This window comes from Aspergillus piperis (genome assembly GCF_003184755.1).
Source record: "Aspergillus piperis CBS 112811 unplaced genomic scaffold BO85scaffold_4, whole genome shotgun sequence".
NCBI lineage: Eukaryota > Fungi > Ascomycota > Eurotiomycetes > Eurotiales > Aspergillaceae > Aspergillus > Aspergillus piperis.
Window position 1 is genome coordinate 1,559,065 of NW_020291594.1, and position 15,289 is coordinate 1,574,353.

The 15,289-nt window shown below is 49.5% G+C and overlaps 4 protein-coding genes across 4 annotated transcripts; all 4 read right to left on the minus strand.

Annotated features, from left to right (window-relative positions):
* Nucleotides 1-1,093: 1,093 nt before the first annotated feature.
* Nucleotides 1,094-2,129, minus strand: xanC (transcription factor xanC; the record flags this gene model as incomplete). The annotated part of the gene is made up of 4 exons (XM_025655758.1): nucleotides 1,094-1,161; nucleotides 1,220-1,396; nucleotides 1,456-1,953; nucleotides 2,009-2,129. 4 exons carry the CDS (start codon nucleotides 2,127-2,129, stop codon nucleotides 1,094-1,096), a joined length of 864 nt encoding a protein of 287 aa, XP_025518503.1.
* A 5,307-nt stretch (nucleotides 2,130-7,436) lies between these two features.
* On the minus strand, nucleotides 7,437-9,463 carry BO85DRAFT_232747 (putative cytochrome P450). The gene is made up of 2 exons (XM_025654786.1): nucleotides 9,033-9,463; nucleotides 7,437-8,970 (listed from the first exon to the last, which is right to left on the minus strand). Exons 1-2 carry the CDS (start codon nucleotides 9,139-9,141, stop codon nucleotides 7,676-7,678), a joined length of 1,404 nt encoding a protein of 467 aa, XP_025518504.1. The 5' UTR covers nucleotides 9,142-9,463; the 3' UTR covers nucleotides 7,437-7,675.
* BO85DRAFT_232821 (uncharacterized protein) lies at nucleotides 9,224-10,066 on the minus strand. The gene is made up of 3 exons (XM_025654787.1): nucleotides 9,738-10,066; nucleotides 9,601-9,620; nucleotides 9,224-9,524 (listed from the first exon to the last, which is right to left on the minus strand). Exons 1-3 carry the CDS (start codon nucleotides 9,920-9,922, stop codon nucleotides 9,307-9,309), a joined length of 423 nt encoding a protein of 140 aa, XP_025518505.1. The 5' UTR covers nucleotides 9,923-10,066; the 3' UTR covers nucleotides 9,224-9,306.
* Nucleotides 10,067-10,538: 472 nt separating this feature from the next.
* Nucleotides 10,539-12,227, minus strand: BO85DRAFT_232718 (uncharacterized protein). Its single transcript, XM_025654785.1, has 2 exons — nucleotides 11,167-12,227; nucleotides 10,539-11,098 (listed from the first exon to the last, which is right to left on the minus strand). The coding sequence occupies exons 1-2, from the start codon at nucleotides 12,134-12,136 to the stop codon at nucleotides 10,671-10,673; spliced, it is 1,398 nt and encodes a 465-aa protein (XP_025518506.1). The 5' UTR covers nucleotides 12,137-12,227; the 3' UTR covers nucleotides 10,539-10,670.
* Between the last annotated feature and the right edge of the window lie 3,062 nt (nucleotides 12,228-15,289).

Genomic DNA, 15,289 nt, shown 5'->3' on the forward strand with positions numbered 1-15,289 from the left:
TGCTCCTGTATGTAAATGCAAACCTACCTGACCGCCACCGGTACATACATGAACACCGTGCATTAGTCCAGTCCAATCTGCGAGAATTAACATGTAATCCGATCGCAACCACTGACACACTCGGAAAAGAAGGGAGACAAACTACAGAGTACTGATTACTATCAAGATCGGCGTGGGTAAAGTACCATATTGTTACAATACATGCTCTAGCTCCATTTTTCCCACGCGAAAGCTTCGAGAACAGAGCACGACAGTTGCGGCTGTTACAGCAGACGGTGGATTAAATTGTTATCGACGTGCTAGGTTTGAGACCGGCAGGACGGGATTGAAATAATGTGTGGCGCAGTTGGGGCTGGAAGTAGGTGCGAAGAACCGCGGGGTGTGATAATGATGAGGAGTGAGGGTTGAGTTTTTGAAGGATTGGGGTTAAGGTGGTGATTTACCTGATAAACGAGCCGGTTATGCAGGAACATAAGTACGTACGTATCTCGGGCTTCGATCAATGACTAACACTCTGTTTATACACTAATATGGCATGATGTATGTGCTATTGTGGAGTTTGTTGGTATCTTTGGCTGTTGATTGTGGTTGTGGTGTGCAAGAAATGTCTCAGGGAAGATGGCGTTCCTCAGCAATGGCCACTACGGCCAAGGGTAGGTAGGTTGATGGGGAAAATAAAAAGAAAAAAAGGGGAAAAGAACACTTGGCCAGTGTGGGACCATATTTAGCTATTCTTCAGCTGCAATGGATGCTCGGGAATATAATTCATTGGCGCCTACAAGGTGAAAAGTTTCCTATCGGGCTATTGTGGTAGACTGAGAGCATAATTGCTTCTTTTGTTCAGATCAATGCAGCGGGCGCTAAACTCCGACTGCCGCATATGGGCAAACACATCCACGCCCTGAACTTGTGGATACCATGCCATGAGTCTGACCTTGATACCAGGTAAATCAGGAAATTGCTTGAATGCAATGAGAGAAGAAATAATCGAAATCGCTAGTTATCCGATGTGGTCTTGTGTGCCATCTATTCTTCAATGCAGGCAATGGGACATCCATATAGTATCATATATATCGGGCAACTCAAAGCATCATCAGCTGCAGATTGTCTCCAGACTGCATTTGGTGTATTGGACAAATAGTGGGTGCCGACGTTCCCGAGCTTATCCAATCACCTGAAGTCATTAGGCCCTGGCATTGACATTGCGAATCATGGATACCCAGTGGACTCGAGGACGCGGGCAATTCGACTGCGCTGCCGCCAGGTGGCGATGACTGGGATGTTGGAAGGGGTGCTGGAAGACCCGGCGGATAGTTATTAGGTGAAAGCACAATAATCGCCTTGGGACGTGATGAGCCAGAATTTATGGCTTGCATAATATGGGGAAGGGACGCTTCTGAGGAGCAGTCAGTATCGGATCATTCCAATTATACTTCAGCGACAAATTCCGCGTACCTGTTGCTATGTAATAAAAGGAGGATCCTGGGTACTGAGCTGTACCATTCCACTGTTCAGTGAGAGGAAGGTTGGAGTCCAACGAGGGATAAATGTTGTTCATGTTCTGTATTTCAGGAGTGATAGGATTCGAGCGAGGATAGTAGGCACTGTTTCTCAGGGCGGATGAGGGGGAGGTTGCCTCGAGGTCATTCGGAGTATCGTATACGGAGGGGAAGGATGGCTGAGAAGATAGGACGGGTATCGAGCCCAGAGCGCTATTGCAGGATGAACAGACGACTCTTGATTGTGGGAAGTACGTGGAGCCCAAAGTTGACGAGGCATCCTGAATGGGAGATGAGGGATGTCCTTCAGTGTCGAATATCGGCGGCATTCGATCGACAGGTGATGGCGTAAGTGTGCTGGGATGGTCCCAACCGTTTAAGCTGGCTGCTGCTCGCAGCTCACTGGCAATGACGCGTTCTTGGAGCTTGGCAATGCGATCTCGAATCTTGCGCCCTGCTAACTATTAACTGACTTCTATTTGAATCTATCATAAGTGGATATCACTCACGATGATTTCGTTGTGAGAGCCGATTCTGTAATCTTCTCCTCTCGATAGGGTCCTGCTTCTGCCCTGGGGCATCGTTGGAATTTCTATCTTCTTTTGACGGTGGCCGCATCTTCGTGGACATTATGTGAGCCGTGTTGATTGTGTGTCGGAAATCGTCAATAGGGCCCGATGTATCAGTATTAGGTTTATGTCACGTTGATATTGGGAAATATCATAAAAAGTATAGGTTTCGCGCCCCAAGTCCTGGGAAAAGCGTCTCTGGTAGCGCAGCTCGGAAATAGTTTGTATCTAAAAGTGCCGTTAAGGGTGTGCCGCTCTCCTGGTAATATGGAATATTGCTACCTTCGCTTACAGAAAATCTTACACGCATCCAGTTCAGCGTGTAGGCTCAATAGATCTGGTGCTCGGAGCTTGTAGAGCATTCATATGTCGGTTTTGATTGGTTATGTCATCCGGATTTACGAGGTTTCGCAATGAGTGCAACATAATCCCGGGCAAGGCCAAGGAAAGAGGAGGCGCCGAAGGAAGTATTTGAATCCCCACCGCAGCAGGTTACTCGGCCACTTCACTATGTCCGTCGGTTCATGCTTTTCAAGCGTCTGGGTTGGACTGGCCTACTTCCCATCCGGCTTGCTGGTACTTGGCCCGTGGTTTTCTTGACCACGTTCCGCTACCAAGTCTGCAGCCTTGATCCATGTCCCACATCCTTCTTTGGTAGTAGATGTGCCCGGGAAGCAATAAATCATGGCTTTAAGGCGCGAGCAAGGCTTTTTGTGGCGCTGCTGATCATCGGGGTTAGGTCAAACAATGATCAATAAAAGGCTCTTATCCAACATGGAATTTGTCGGACAATAGAGATCGGTCCAGATCAGCCTACTGAGACCCCTCATCTCATTCGTCGCACGTACACCCCATGGCGCAACCCCCACTCATATGGGCTTCGGGCCAAGGCAGTGATTTAAGACAGTTTGACGGCCTTGCCAGCCGCGATGCACGGATACGCACGGTTGACCAGACCAGCTAAAGCGCCTGATAATATACTGTAAGCGAGCTATGCGGCAGAGGAGAGCGCGAACTGGGTGGCTTTGATGATATAAGCCTGAATACCTATAGCTACTATCCTGGGGAATCCTTGCAGAACTTCTCTCGATGGGGCGTCTGTGGCCTCCAAAGCACGTAACATTGCGACGCGAGTAATTGGAGCAAATGTTACTCTTGAAACATTACGTATCGCAGGACTTAGCTACATCAGGCGGCAGGAATCAGCCAACATGATAAAGAGGAGGTATTTTATACATAGTATGGATGGTAGGGGATACTTTAAAGTACTGTATGTTGTCGGATTTGGTTTTCGGTTGCTCCAGAGAAATCAGTAGTGTACACAACTGGGAGGCAATTCTCAGACCACCAGTTAGGCGGCAAAACCCGGTCCTCAGTCAGTATAAAGCGCTATAGAGTGCGGAGTATCCTTATTTCACGTTTGGGCAATCATACCTGCCTGGTTCAGTTACCAACCCGAAATAGTAAACAGTGTACGCCATCAGGGATCTGGCCAACCAGAAAAGTTCCCGATGAACTCCATAATGCCAGATTATCATAGCGCTAATAGAGGTATGTCTTGCTACCTGTGATCTCCGCAAAGGGCAAGAATAATGGCGGCAGGCGCTCAGTGAGTGGGTGGGCTCTGAAACTTGGTGCGCGGCGAGAGGACTGAGCTGCCGTCAGTTTTGGAATGTCGCTGGGATTCCATAGCAGAAGGACCAATCAGCCTAATCACGTGTAGGCGAGCTTATGAAGGACCAATCATGATCCCAGAGGAACAATTTGGCCGATGGCGTGGTACTGAGTCGGTTAATGTGGAATGAAAGGTCAGGGCAGTTCGTATTCAGACCGAAATCTGGACGCCAGTGGGCTGAGCATTTCTGCCAGATGATCCAGCCATTGTGCGACCACACAAGATCGGGGTGGGTCGAAAGGCGTGGAATCAGTTAGGGAATTGGATTTGGCAATAGAAACCTGCGTGTTATGAAGAGGCCTTGGAACATAACAGGAGATAGAGAATACAGCAGGAAAGGGATCAAAAATTGGAAAGAGGAAAGTTGGAGACAGGGGATCCCGTGACAGAGCAACAACAGTCACGAGCAGCTCCCCTGCGAGCTCGATTCCATTTCTCTGCCGCTTTGCTCAACAGCAACTTTACAAGACTGGTTTTCCTGCCAGTTCTGTCAGTTCTACCAGTTCTGATCTTCTCATGGTCTTCAGTTGGACCAATTAGCCCCTCCTGACGATTTACTCGTCGAAATCGAGGACCTGCTCGTAAGATCCTGCAGGAAGATCAATAACAGTTGACTAGAAAAAGACACTGGCTGATGTGATCGATCAGAGGAGCTACTTGTGTCTAAAGTCTCCCTTTGTCTACTGTAACACACCTGACTCCGTGTCCAAGTCTCCAGGTTATTCCTTCACGGTATTCTGATCCGTTCATCCGCCCCCCCTCCGACTCCAGTACGCCCAGCTCATTCATTCGTCCACGATTGTCCACATCCGAGCCATGCTACTGCTCTTTGGTTGGATAGCATGACTGATTGCGTTGCTCTAGGACTATCTCTTAACGCGGTTTGCAGTCCCGTGCGCAACTGCCTCACCTGATTTCACCTATGAATACGTTTCGTGGCACTCGCTTGGAGAAACCTTACACTCCGTACCGCTTGTAAGGACACTATCCAAGAGGCTCTTGACAACATCTACTAAGACCAATAGGTTTATGAAAAGTCAGAAAGCTAAATGTACGCCCAATTTAACTGGCTCGCACTCTAGCACTTCCCGTTCATTCCAACTAACATCTAGAATTATTGCTCCATTGCAGGTGACAGTAACATAATGTATGGACTGTGCTTTCGGCCTGCTGCTGAAAAGACTCATCTCGCGTTTACCAAACGGCAAAGGCGGCAGTCAAAGGGATGCGTCACGTTATGAGCGCATTACAATCAGGTCCAGCCTAACTTCCTGACCATCTCTAGGCAAGGCTTGCATATACCCGCCTGATCACATGTCAGTCCTCCGTGAATACCGGCGCTTACTTGTTGGACAGAAGATCTGGGTGACAATTCCATGAAAACGGAGCGCATGATTGGAGTGGCTAGAAGAAGAGGACCTTACAAATCTTTTGTTGGCTAGGGCCTTCTTTTGGCCTTGGAAACTGACCGCAGCCTACAGTACATGCATTCGTCTGAGCCATCAATAATTGACTAAACCGTTAACAGCTATTGGCTAATATCCTCGACGGGATGATGAATCCACAAAGCCAATCTGATTGGAAATGTGTCTGTCGTACTGCCTTGCAGGAATCATTGAATGCACATACGTCATTGTATCTCACTGACTATACAATGCTCATATTGGGGATTGGTAACAGCACTCCAAACCAAATGAGTTTCAGAGCCTTGAGCGATATATATCCCTTACATAAGTAGCTTCGGAGCTAAATAATATCTGATATGCTCTGCTAATCGAGGATATGCATGGAAGAGGATGAGCATACTAAGCTTGATTTATGGCCCGAAGATATCTGCACACGGACCGCGATAGTCTATGCTAACATCATGTCGGCTTAGTAAGTAACAGTACCATTAGTTAATTAACTATCTTACTCTAGTTATTTACTGACTAGTACTTTTCTCTCATTTCGATGGTGGTAACAGCTTGACCTGGCTATGTTATTCCATTTAGGGGATGCGGCATAGCGGAACTGACAAGATACAGGCACCGATGCTCCCCAATAAACGATCAGAAGGCTCGACTAGCTAACTCTATGTTCTTTGACCAGATATGACTCGACCCCACTATGAAGACTGACCATCATCAAGGGTCTGTTCTGATTTGCTGGCATTACCGTGGGAAGCCCTTGCTTTTTGCCCCCAGATGATGTACTGCCCTACTATGATGTCTCCCACCGGGGAGTCAAAATATACGACCTCGTTTATGACGAAAATTCGAATGAATCTCCTATATTGAAGTGGGTAAGTGAGCTGCCACTTTAAAAATCGGTACAAACCGTGTTTCTAGTCGTCATACCGGCTCAAAGCGACCGGATGGGAGGCCTTGCACCATACAACAAAGCTTGCGTGTCCCTGTGAGATTCCATGAATCCGCATAGCTGATGTGTCTCACGTATAGACATACAGAATTGACCAAACTTAACTATCATCCAGCCTCGAAACCGCCAACGTCCATCAGAACTCTAAATCGAAGGGTGCCATTCAGCAACAAAACGTTCGAACATTTCCAACCCAGCCAGATGAGCCTGTTTCTGCAAGCGATATGAAGCCCGGGCCATCATAACAACTCAATGAAATGCATAGCTCCTGCAATGGTCAGGGATGAGCTCTGTAAGCTTTGTTGCAATCTATGAGTAACAGACTTGAGGTGGCGTTGGAACTAATATATATACTAGTATGCGATCTAGAGCTTCCCTAACCCGCACAGCGTACGCCTCCCACTTACAACACAACAGCTCCTCAGCTCACGCGAACCTAAAAGCTTCCGGGATTTTCGACTTCCTCCCCTCCACCACCCTGCTGCAGTCATAGTCAGTGTGTCACCGACAGATCGGATATCAAGCGGAATAGTGATGCAATGATAACATAAGGACCTTGTCTGTTTGTTCGACCGGTGCGCGCACACACAAACATCCGGAGCCTTGAAAAGCTGTTAAACGTTACCAAAGAGCACTGCAGCAAACGGCTACTACTATACCCGTCGCCTTAAGGCTACAGTGGCGCGAACAGCTTTCTCCAAGATCTAGACTACCACTGATCCCTGCGGTGTATCCGAGCCTCTTACGCGTAAAAGAGGACTAAGCGCAGCTATAGTGTTTCCAGTGACGCTTAGCGCATAAATAGCTTTTTTTTGCCTATCCTCAATAGATGGTCTAGATCTATGTGGTGATCCTGGAGATAATCTCATTTCATGCATGGTCCGGGATCCCTTATCTCAGCCTATCTCACCCTTCTCTTCTTTAGAAAGACATTAGATGCCATGTATAGATGCTCATCTTACCACTGCATCTCCACTTCCGAGTCTATGCAGTAGAGTAATAATACCCATGAGGGATAGATTGCGTAGACTGCCCTGGATACAGTGCATGTGTGTAGGGAGCCGTGACGCCCTTTCATGCAGGATGGACATCCTGCATTTCATTTTCGCTAATCTCTTTGCGCTTATTGATCTGTTTCTTCATTTATTATATGCGTTCCTCAATCATATAAGCTTGAGAGCAATGAAGAAGCAACGAACAAGCCAGGTGGAATTTGCATATGGACAGACCAGATTACTACTCCGTCACGTGAGCTTCAACAAAGTAAAGGGCGTATTGAAGGCAACTACGTGCTTCGAAAGGGGATATACCTTGATGACAGTATTTCAGGAGTGACTGGGTAGACATTGTATGATTTAAGGTGCATATTATTTTAATATGTGTATTTTACTAGTCACCGAGACATGCAGTCACATTTATTAACCTCCTATTCTCACGGGTGGAAGCTGATTGAGTCAACAACATCATCTTCATAGATTACACATAATCACGCATTCTGGATATCATAGACAGGCATATGAAGGAAGCAAAAACTTGCGGAATATTATATGTACCGAACAAAAGCAAAACGCTCAGCCCGCTCTCGGGCGTGGACCAGTAATGGCGAAAAAGTCCAACGGTTTCACGGTGAACGCGCCATTGTAATTGTTACCCGCACCATCAGTGACATAGTTCTTGTCAGCGAGTTCGAACTCGACATCCTTGAGGATGCTGACGAGGGTGAAGTAAGACCATTCCCAGGCATATTTCTTTCCGATGCAAACACGCTTGCCGTTACCGAAGCCCTTCTTTACCGCGGAGGGTAGCTTTTCGTATGCTTCGCCCATCATGCGCTCTGGCTTGAATGCGTCGGGGTCTTCGAAGACGGCGGGGTCGCGGTTGACACCGTACAGGACTGCGATGAGAGCCTGTTTGCGCGGCACTTCGTACTCGCCGCCGGCAAGTAGGACCGGGCCATCCTGGTCTTGAATGGCTTCGCGGTTGAAGCCGGGGGCTGGAGCGGCAAGGCGCATGGTTTCTTGGGCGATGGCAAGGCAGTAAGGGAGGCGGGAGAGGTGCTCGTGTTCGATCTTCGCACCGGGGCCGCCGACAACAGCGTCAATTTCCTCCCGGGCGCGTTTGATCACATGCGGGTTCTTCATGAGGTAGTAAAGGCCGAAGGCGACGAGGTTAGGGGCTGTCGCGCTGCCGATGAATACGTTGATGATCTCGTCAACGATTTGTTCGTCGTTTAGTCCTTCGCCGGTCTCGGGGTCCTTGCCCTCCATAAGAGCATACAGCATGTCCTTCTTGGCGGACGGGTGAGCGCGCCGGTATTCGACGCAACTGGCCGAGTACTTTCGCAAGGTATTGTTGTAAGCATTGAATTTGCGCTGGTAGAAAAGCCAATTGACGAGTTTGAGTCGGGATGCTCGACGAACGGCCTCTGTAGTGGCGTTCTCCATGGCTTTGATGAGAGACGGCTCGGGGCCTTCCAAGCAGTGTAGGCGCTGGTCGAAGAAGCAGAGCATGTTGGCTGCGTGGTTGAGGCGATCCAGGTCGTTGGTGACGCTGACGCGCTGGCGGGGGCCGGCGGTCCATTTCTTGATCAGATCCGTCGATACCTCCCGCATATCCGCGAAGACCTGGTCAACGGCCCCTGGTGTGAGCAGGGGGGCCATAATGCGATGAGCAACTCCCCACTGGCTCATTTCCTTTTCATTTATCTTTGCAGTGAACAAGCTGGAGTGTACTGCTTCGCGAATTTCAATGATGGGGCCGGCCACACATTTCTGAAAGCGGGTCTCATCGCAGATTTCCTCGAGAAGGGCGGCTCCCGTGATCAAGACGATGTCTACGCCTAGGATGGTGACTTTGCAGATGGGACCTGCGAAGCGAATCGGAATCACATCAGCGATGGAACTGTGTGAGAAACACGAGAAGACTTACGGTACTTGGCCGCGAGTTTGTTAAATGAGTTCCATGGGTTCGCAGCATTCACATCCTTCACGTTGCCGAGGAGGAACACCCCCGGGGGCTTGGGAATTGGTGACGGCATGGTTTGGAGATTTGGGGAGACAAAGGGATTAGAAGCAGAAGAGCAGTCAGAGCCCAGGACAGCAGTCCTAGCTTATATAGTCTAAACCCACCATTCTCAACGCGAACGTGCGCCCCTGCAGCCTGTCTTCTCTCGCCCGTGCGACCTCCATCCAGGCGGTCGCTATTATGGATAGTCTGCACGAATGTGGGTGGCTGCAAATCTCATCTGAGCTGAATCTCGCCGAAGATCCCTCCGATAGTTGGCTGTCCGCTCCCTTGGGAGCTCCACCGTCGCAATCTCAGTGGCCCAGGCGTTCCATACGAGGAGCCGATCGCCGCACAGATCATGGTTCGTGGGGAACAGAGTGAGCTTCCTTGCTTGACGCGACGGCAGGAATGCCACTCACGGTGGACCAATTGTCAGCGGGACACTCGGAAAGTGAAAAAGTTAAAACTTGAAAAGGGGCTGGCGGTGTACTGTCTAAGGGCATCGTCCTTCTTGGAGAGCCAATGAAGTCAGTAGTTGATTATGAAAGGAGATTCAGTCGAGAAGCAGAACGACGAAAAGTGTTCTTGGAACAACACTAAGATCGATCAATGAATGGATTTGTTTACTCGATTGTCTGGTGCCGTCCCGGTACCCGAGGAGCTGATCCGATCTCCACTCTTCGGTCTTCCTCCATTGAATGCCAGAGCCAGAGATTGTGAGTGACATCCCTTGGTTTGGTGGCGTCGAGTGCCAGCGCTGACAGAAGCAAGAATTGACGTGAGGTTACACACGCTGGTTGTTGGTCAGGCATACCCAGCTGGCTGGATGGCAAAGCCGATCAATGAGGATGTGAACCCTCGCAGGCAATCACTCCCTCCCACTGACTCGGTGGCATGCTTTAGTCTCTTGGGATTCTGCAGAATCGCGGCCTAAGTGGGCGCGAAAACTAGCCGAGATCGTCAGAGATAAGCCAATCCGACAGAAGGAAGAGCTGAACTGGGTGATGGTGGTGCTGGTGATTGGTAAGTGAGACAAGCCAAAGTTTTGAGAGGTGTCACTCTTCCCCGCCCGGGAAGACTCACTCGCGCGCAGCTCAGCTCGGCTGTTTCTTCCTCGCCATATCATCATCTCCATACCTGCAGAGTTTATTTGAGATGACCTGGCAATACCATGCTGATCCCCAGAAACATTTGTGGATGCACCATGATGGCGACCTGTCGGATAGAAAAGCCGAAAGAGCTCACCGATTACTTGCACTACATGGGAATACGGGATCGGGGTCCTGATCGGCGCCATGACAGCACGACTAATGGATCAACATGCATTCGATAATTTAGCTCGCCTATGAAACCTGCATCTGACTGTCATCGCCAGCACTATTCATACATCTGGTCTATCAATCAAAAATGGCACCCGCCCAGTGGTATCTCAAACGAAAGTATCGCCATACAGGGGACTGTGAATGTTGAATAAAGAACCTCTTCTGTTTAACTCCTTCAAACACCATGCTCCAAGGAAATAGTCTATACCCATAATGTCATGCGTGGTTGATTGTGGTATCAATAAGACAATCTCAGCGCGTCGAACTCAAACATCAGCTGGCTGTCCATCAGGAGAAACGACTCGTATCGGAGGCCACGTTCGCGCTGGTACGCTTCCAACCACACGGGGACGCTGCTGTTCCAAACGCTGCCATACCCCTCGAAAAGCCTGCGCCAGTAACAGGCCTCGGCTGCTTTGGTCAGGTACCGCTCGCGGAAGGTTCGCACGCTGTTGTTGGCAATCCGCTCCGCAAGACTGGGGTCGGCCAACAGAGGTTCGAGCTTGTCTGATAAGTCGCTGAAATCCCGCTCAACTTCGACATAGTTCTGCTGCGGCCCGTCTGGTACGAGAAGGTAGTGGTGGTGCTGGATATACTGCAGCTTATGCGCCACAATGACCGAGTTGCATGCTTGCCGGTACTTCAGTGACGCAGAATACGAGCGACCTGCATCACACATCCCAGTCAGTACAGATGCGGTCGGGCATCGCTAGCATTTAAGGGCAATAGCTTACCTTCGACATGAGCGATGAACATATACTGACAATGATCCTCCATGGGTATTATGTTCGTCCTCTGATCCCAGTCGACCTGCTTCACATCCCCCCATGGTTGATCTCGCGCAGCTTCCATCAAGGCGCGGCGCAATTTGGGGGCGAAGCTAGGCTTTCCTCGCCAGACCAGCTGCGGTTTCTTCTCTGACCAAGGGATATCTGCGCGTTTAATACGGTTAACAACTTGGTCGTACGGCCCGATCGAATTCTGAATATTCTCCCAGGCCCAGAACCCGAAGTCAGGCATTAGCCAGACAGCCTCCTCCGTGGCAGATCGTGCCAAGGTCCACACAGGATGGTCGGAGTTCGTCACGTCTTCTACCTTGTCCTCCACGGAGAACACAAACTCGATATCTCGTTGCGAGGTACGATTGGCATCGGCGACTAACGCCCGGTGAATTGAACTCAGTACGGCGACGATCTTACGTCGATGGTCTTCACCTTTGGACCGCGCCGCGACCACATAAAGCTCGCCGGCGTGGATAAACGCCCGCGCCATGCCATATGCTAGAGGAATCTCGTCCAAGTCCTCCATAGCCAGCGCACCCTGAGACTTCCAAAAGCCCGTGGCGCGAACAACATCTTCGAAAAGACCGGGGAATGCATTCGTACACTGGGCACGATCAAGACCTTCATTGCTGCTGTCTCGAGCAGGTTGAAATTCCCATGCCGGAGCTGGGGACAGTTGTTGCACTAGGCCCGGATGTGAACATGTCAGACAGCTGGCGCACTGGAAGGTGGTGGAGGTTTGACAGGCGCAGTGTCCGGCGGGGATCAACTGGGTCAACAGTGGGTGAACATAGTCGCGATCGGTATTGACGCAATACCAGATGATGATGATGCACAAGAAGCTCAGAAAGCCTGTGATGTAGAAGAGGCAGAGATGATAGCTTTGTCGAAGGCGCCAGCGAGAGCAACCGGAGAGCGCCATCGCGAAAGGGCAGACGAAGAGAGATGAAACTGGGTGGAAATGGATCGCATTGTAAGGGCAGTCGCACCCAGGTCAAGGGGAAGAGGTGGAGAAAGCGCCGAAGGGGACGGGCGCACTTTGATGGTGTCCATTGTGTGCGTAATATAGCTGAGCGGCAGTCGTCAGGGGAGTGTCGACCCTGAATGGGGCCGTGCATGGGGGAGAAAAGGCAAGAGAGTCGAGGGCAACATCAACGCATGACGCGGCGATCGCAAAGATTCCCTGGTTGTTCGTGGCTGAAACACTTGTCGCTGGCCGATCTTTTCCCGGTCGGTTGGCGGTACTCACATCCTGATCGCTCTTATTGGCTTAGAAACTCCCTACCCGTCGCCATCCCTTGGTGGTTTGATGGCCAGCTTCTATAAATTGCGATGTGATCAGTGCTAAGCCTTTCCCTCTCATTCATTCCCACATGTTTTATTTCCTTGGTAATCAGTATTAAAATTGTTTTACTCTCCTGAAGCGAGAGAACTCTACCCCGGGGGGCGCCTGGCCCCCAATCCCTTGATTCTGAAACCAGAAGTTGCACAGGGACTGGGCAAGTCACTTAGTAACAAGTCCCGCCTGAGGCGGTGCAGCTCTGCTTCCCGACAGCGTTTCCCTTCCCACGATGATCCCGATGATCACAAGCGGGCTGAACAACTTACGGGAGGCTGTAAACGCCCGACCTGCCTCTCCTGACGTTACTTTGGCGACGCGAACACTGGCCTCTGTCGTACATATTAGTGCAGTAGCCACGATGAACTATCTTATTGGCTTCGGCGCAAGTCATGGGCTGATGACTGCATGAGACCTTTTGTGTGGGGTTACTCAATCAGAGCCGCCATGAGCATGTGTCGCAACCGTTAACTGTAGGCTGTCAAGTACCTAACTACCATGTGCAACCCTACCCCGTACTCCATATACTCCAACTGATATAGGGGATATAGATAGATAATCTCTGAGACCCCAGCGCTAAGATACTGTGATCTGTGGGCTTTTCAGGGGATTATTTAAAGGAGACGGACAGCCTCACAGTATTCTCTTCGCAAATCATGCCCATCCCAGTTTAAGCTCTACGATGATCGGGGGCTGTTGACAAAGTAGGTTCAGGCAATTGGATACGTTAGAAAATCTACCCCCTTTGCTGTGCCCGCAGCCTTGAGTATCTAGTATTCGACCGATATGCACCTAACTTCGACGGACTCGAGCTACGAATGCACAAAGCGACGGAGACAGCTCAATAGATTGCTCGCTTGCTCACTTCTCGTGCCCGCCAAGTCACAAGCTGACGTAACAACAATATCGATCCCAGCCTTTTGCAGCTCAACGCAACTCAGCTGGCCTTCTCGATTGATCTATTTTTCTCATCTACGGAAAGGGCCGTGGAGAAAGCACGTCGTGTTGCCCCAATCAACGGCTCCACTCTATCCCGCCTTGGTGGGGTCGCTACAAGACACCGTCCCCAGTCCGCGGCTTGCATCGCGGGATGCCCTCCCAAGTCCATCGTCTAGCGTCCATTAGACTATCCAAGATTCGTCGCAGTTCGTCCGAGCCGATCTTTCGACGACGTTACTAAGTGTGTTGCCTAGGCGGGCAGTGTTTGTGCCCTGCCACTATCTATTCATTTGGAGCCTCATGAGCAAGGCTGGGGCACGCCTTTCCGAGGTTAACCGTCGCATAACAGTGTCATAGGATCAAGGCTATGGCAGAGCATTGCATCATATGCGTAGTTTGCCCAGTGTTGACTCGGTGTGAAATTCACTCACCCAGATCCCTTCGTCTATTTATGAAGACAGGCCAACTGAGCAGCACAAGGGATTTTCTGCTCGATGCCGCGGCTACAACAGCAACAGGGCTGTGAAAGCTATCCACAGGCGATAGATCTCTCACATGTGAGTATACTAGCCGCTACACTAGTTACCTATAATCCCCTAGTTCTACTATTTAGTAATTAGACAATCTGCTGGCACCCAGGTTCTGGTTTAATGAATCCACATCACCCTATTTGCTACACTTGCTTGTGTGCGACCAACCATGGCAGATACTATATTGTCCTCAGTGAGAACAGCACCAACAATATAAGGCCAAGTACAGCACACGGCAATCAAAATAACAACACCAAAAAAGATAGAAAGACTAAATATCAGAAACCAGAGCATACCCCTCCATAATCACATCGGGGGAAGAGGAATGAAGCCATGAAAGAAACAAATCCACAGAGGCTTCAGTATCCATCGTAGGTGCCGCGAAACATATTTTAAGTCCTTCGCGCGAGGTTTCAGTGACTTCTGGATGAATGGCTTTGAGGGACTCATGCAGGTAGGCAATGTCTTCAGCGGAGGGTGGTCGTTTCAGTGTAAGGGTCACTTTCATGGTTGCGGGGCGCTGATGACATAGTATTAGTATAGTACACCATTATATGTAGACGATGGAGGTTACTAATATATGGCTTACGATGGTAACTAAGCATGGAGGGGGAGAAAGGAGCACTAGTACTACTCATTCTATACTAGACTCCTGGAGGGTGCCGCAACTTAGTATTTATATCCAGCAGTACCTTATTTGCGCTACGAGGTTTCGTCGCGCACCTGAAATGATACTTCAGTATATCTTCTACTGTGTCTGCCGAGAATTTCATTTCACTTGACGAGCACGTTTATTAGTACATGCCTTGCCTACCTTGCTCACTACGTAGAATCCCCCAGTGTCTGTGGTTGACTCATGCATGACTCAAAGATAAGAACATCATAACTATAATATTATATGATATTATAGTCCTGCTAGACACCTAGTATCAGAAAACCAAATAAGATAGTGTGCAAGCAAGCAAGGAACGTCTCCGCCACGGTTTAGGCAACAATAGCCGCATGAGTATGCGCGATATGGTACTGCCTACAGGTGCTGATACCGCACATGTGAATATCTTAGCAGATTATACTATTTCCACCAGGATATTTTAGTTTAAGTTAATTAGCTGGCCTTCATAACATCCACGTTTCACAGCGGATTTAGGGTCATGTAAAACTAATGATTTGTATATTGTTCAATTTATTCGATGGAGCAACTGTGGCTCAATCCTTCTTGAATGTCTGATGAGCAAGCTTGAAACACAGTTGTTCAGAGAGAGCTTAG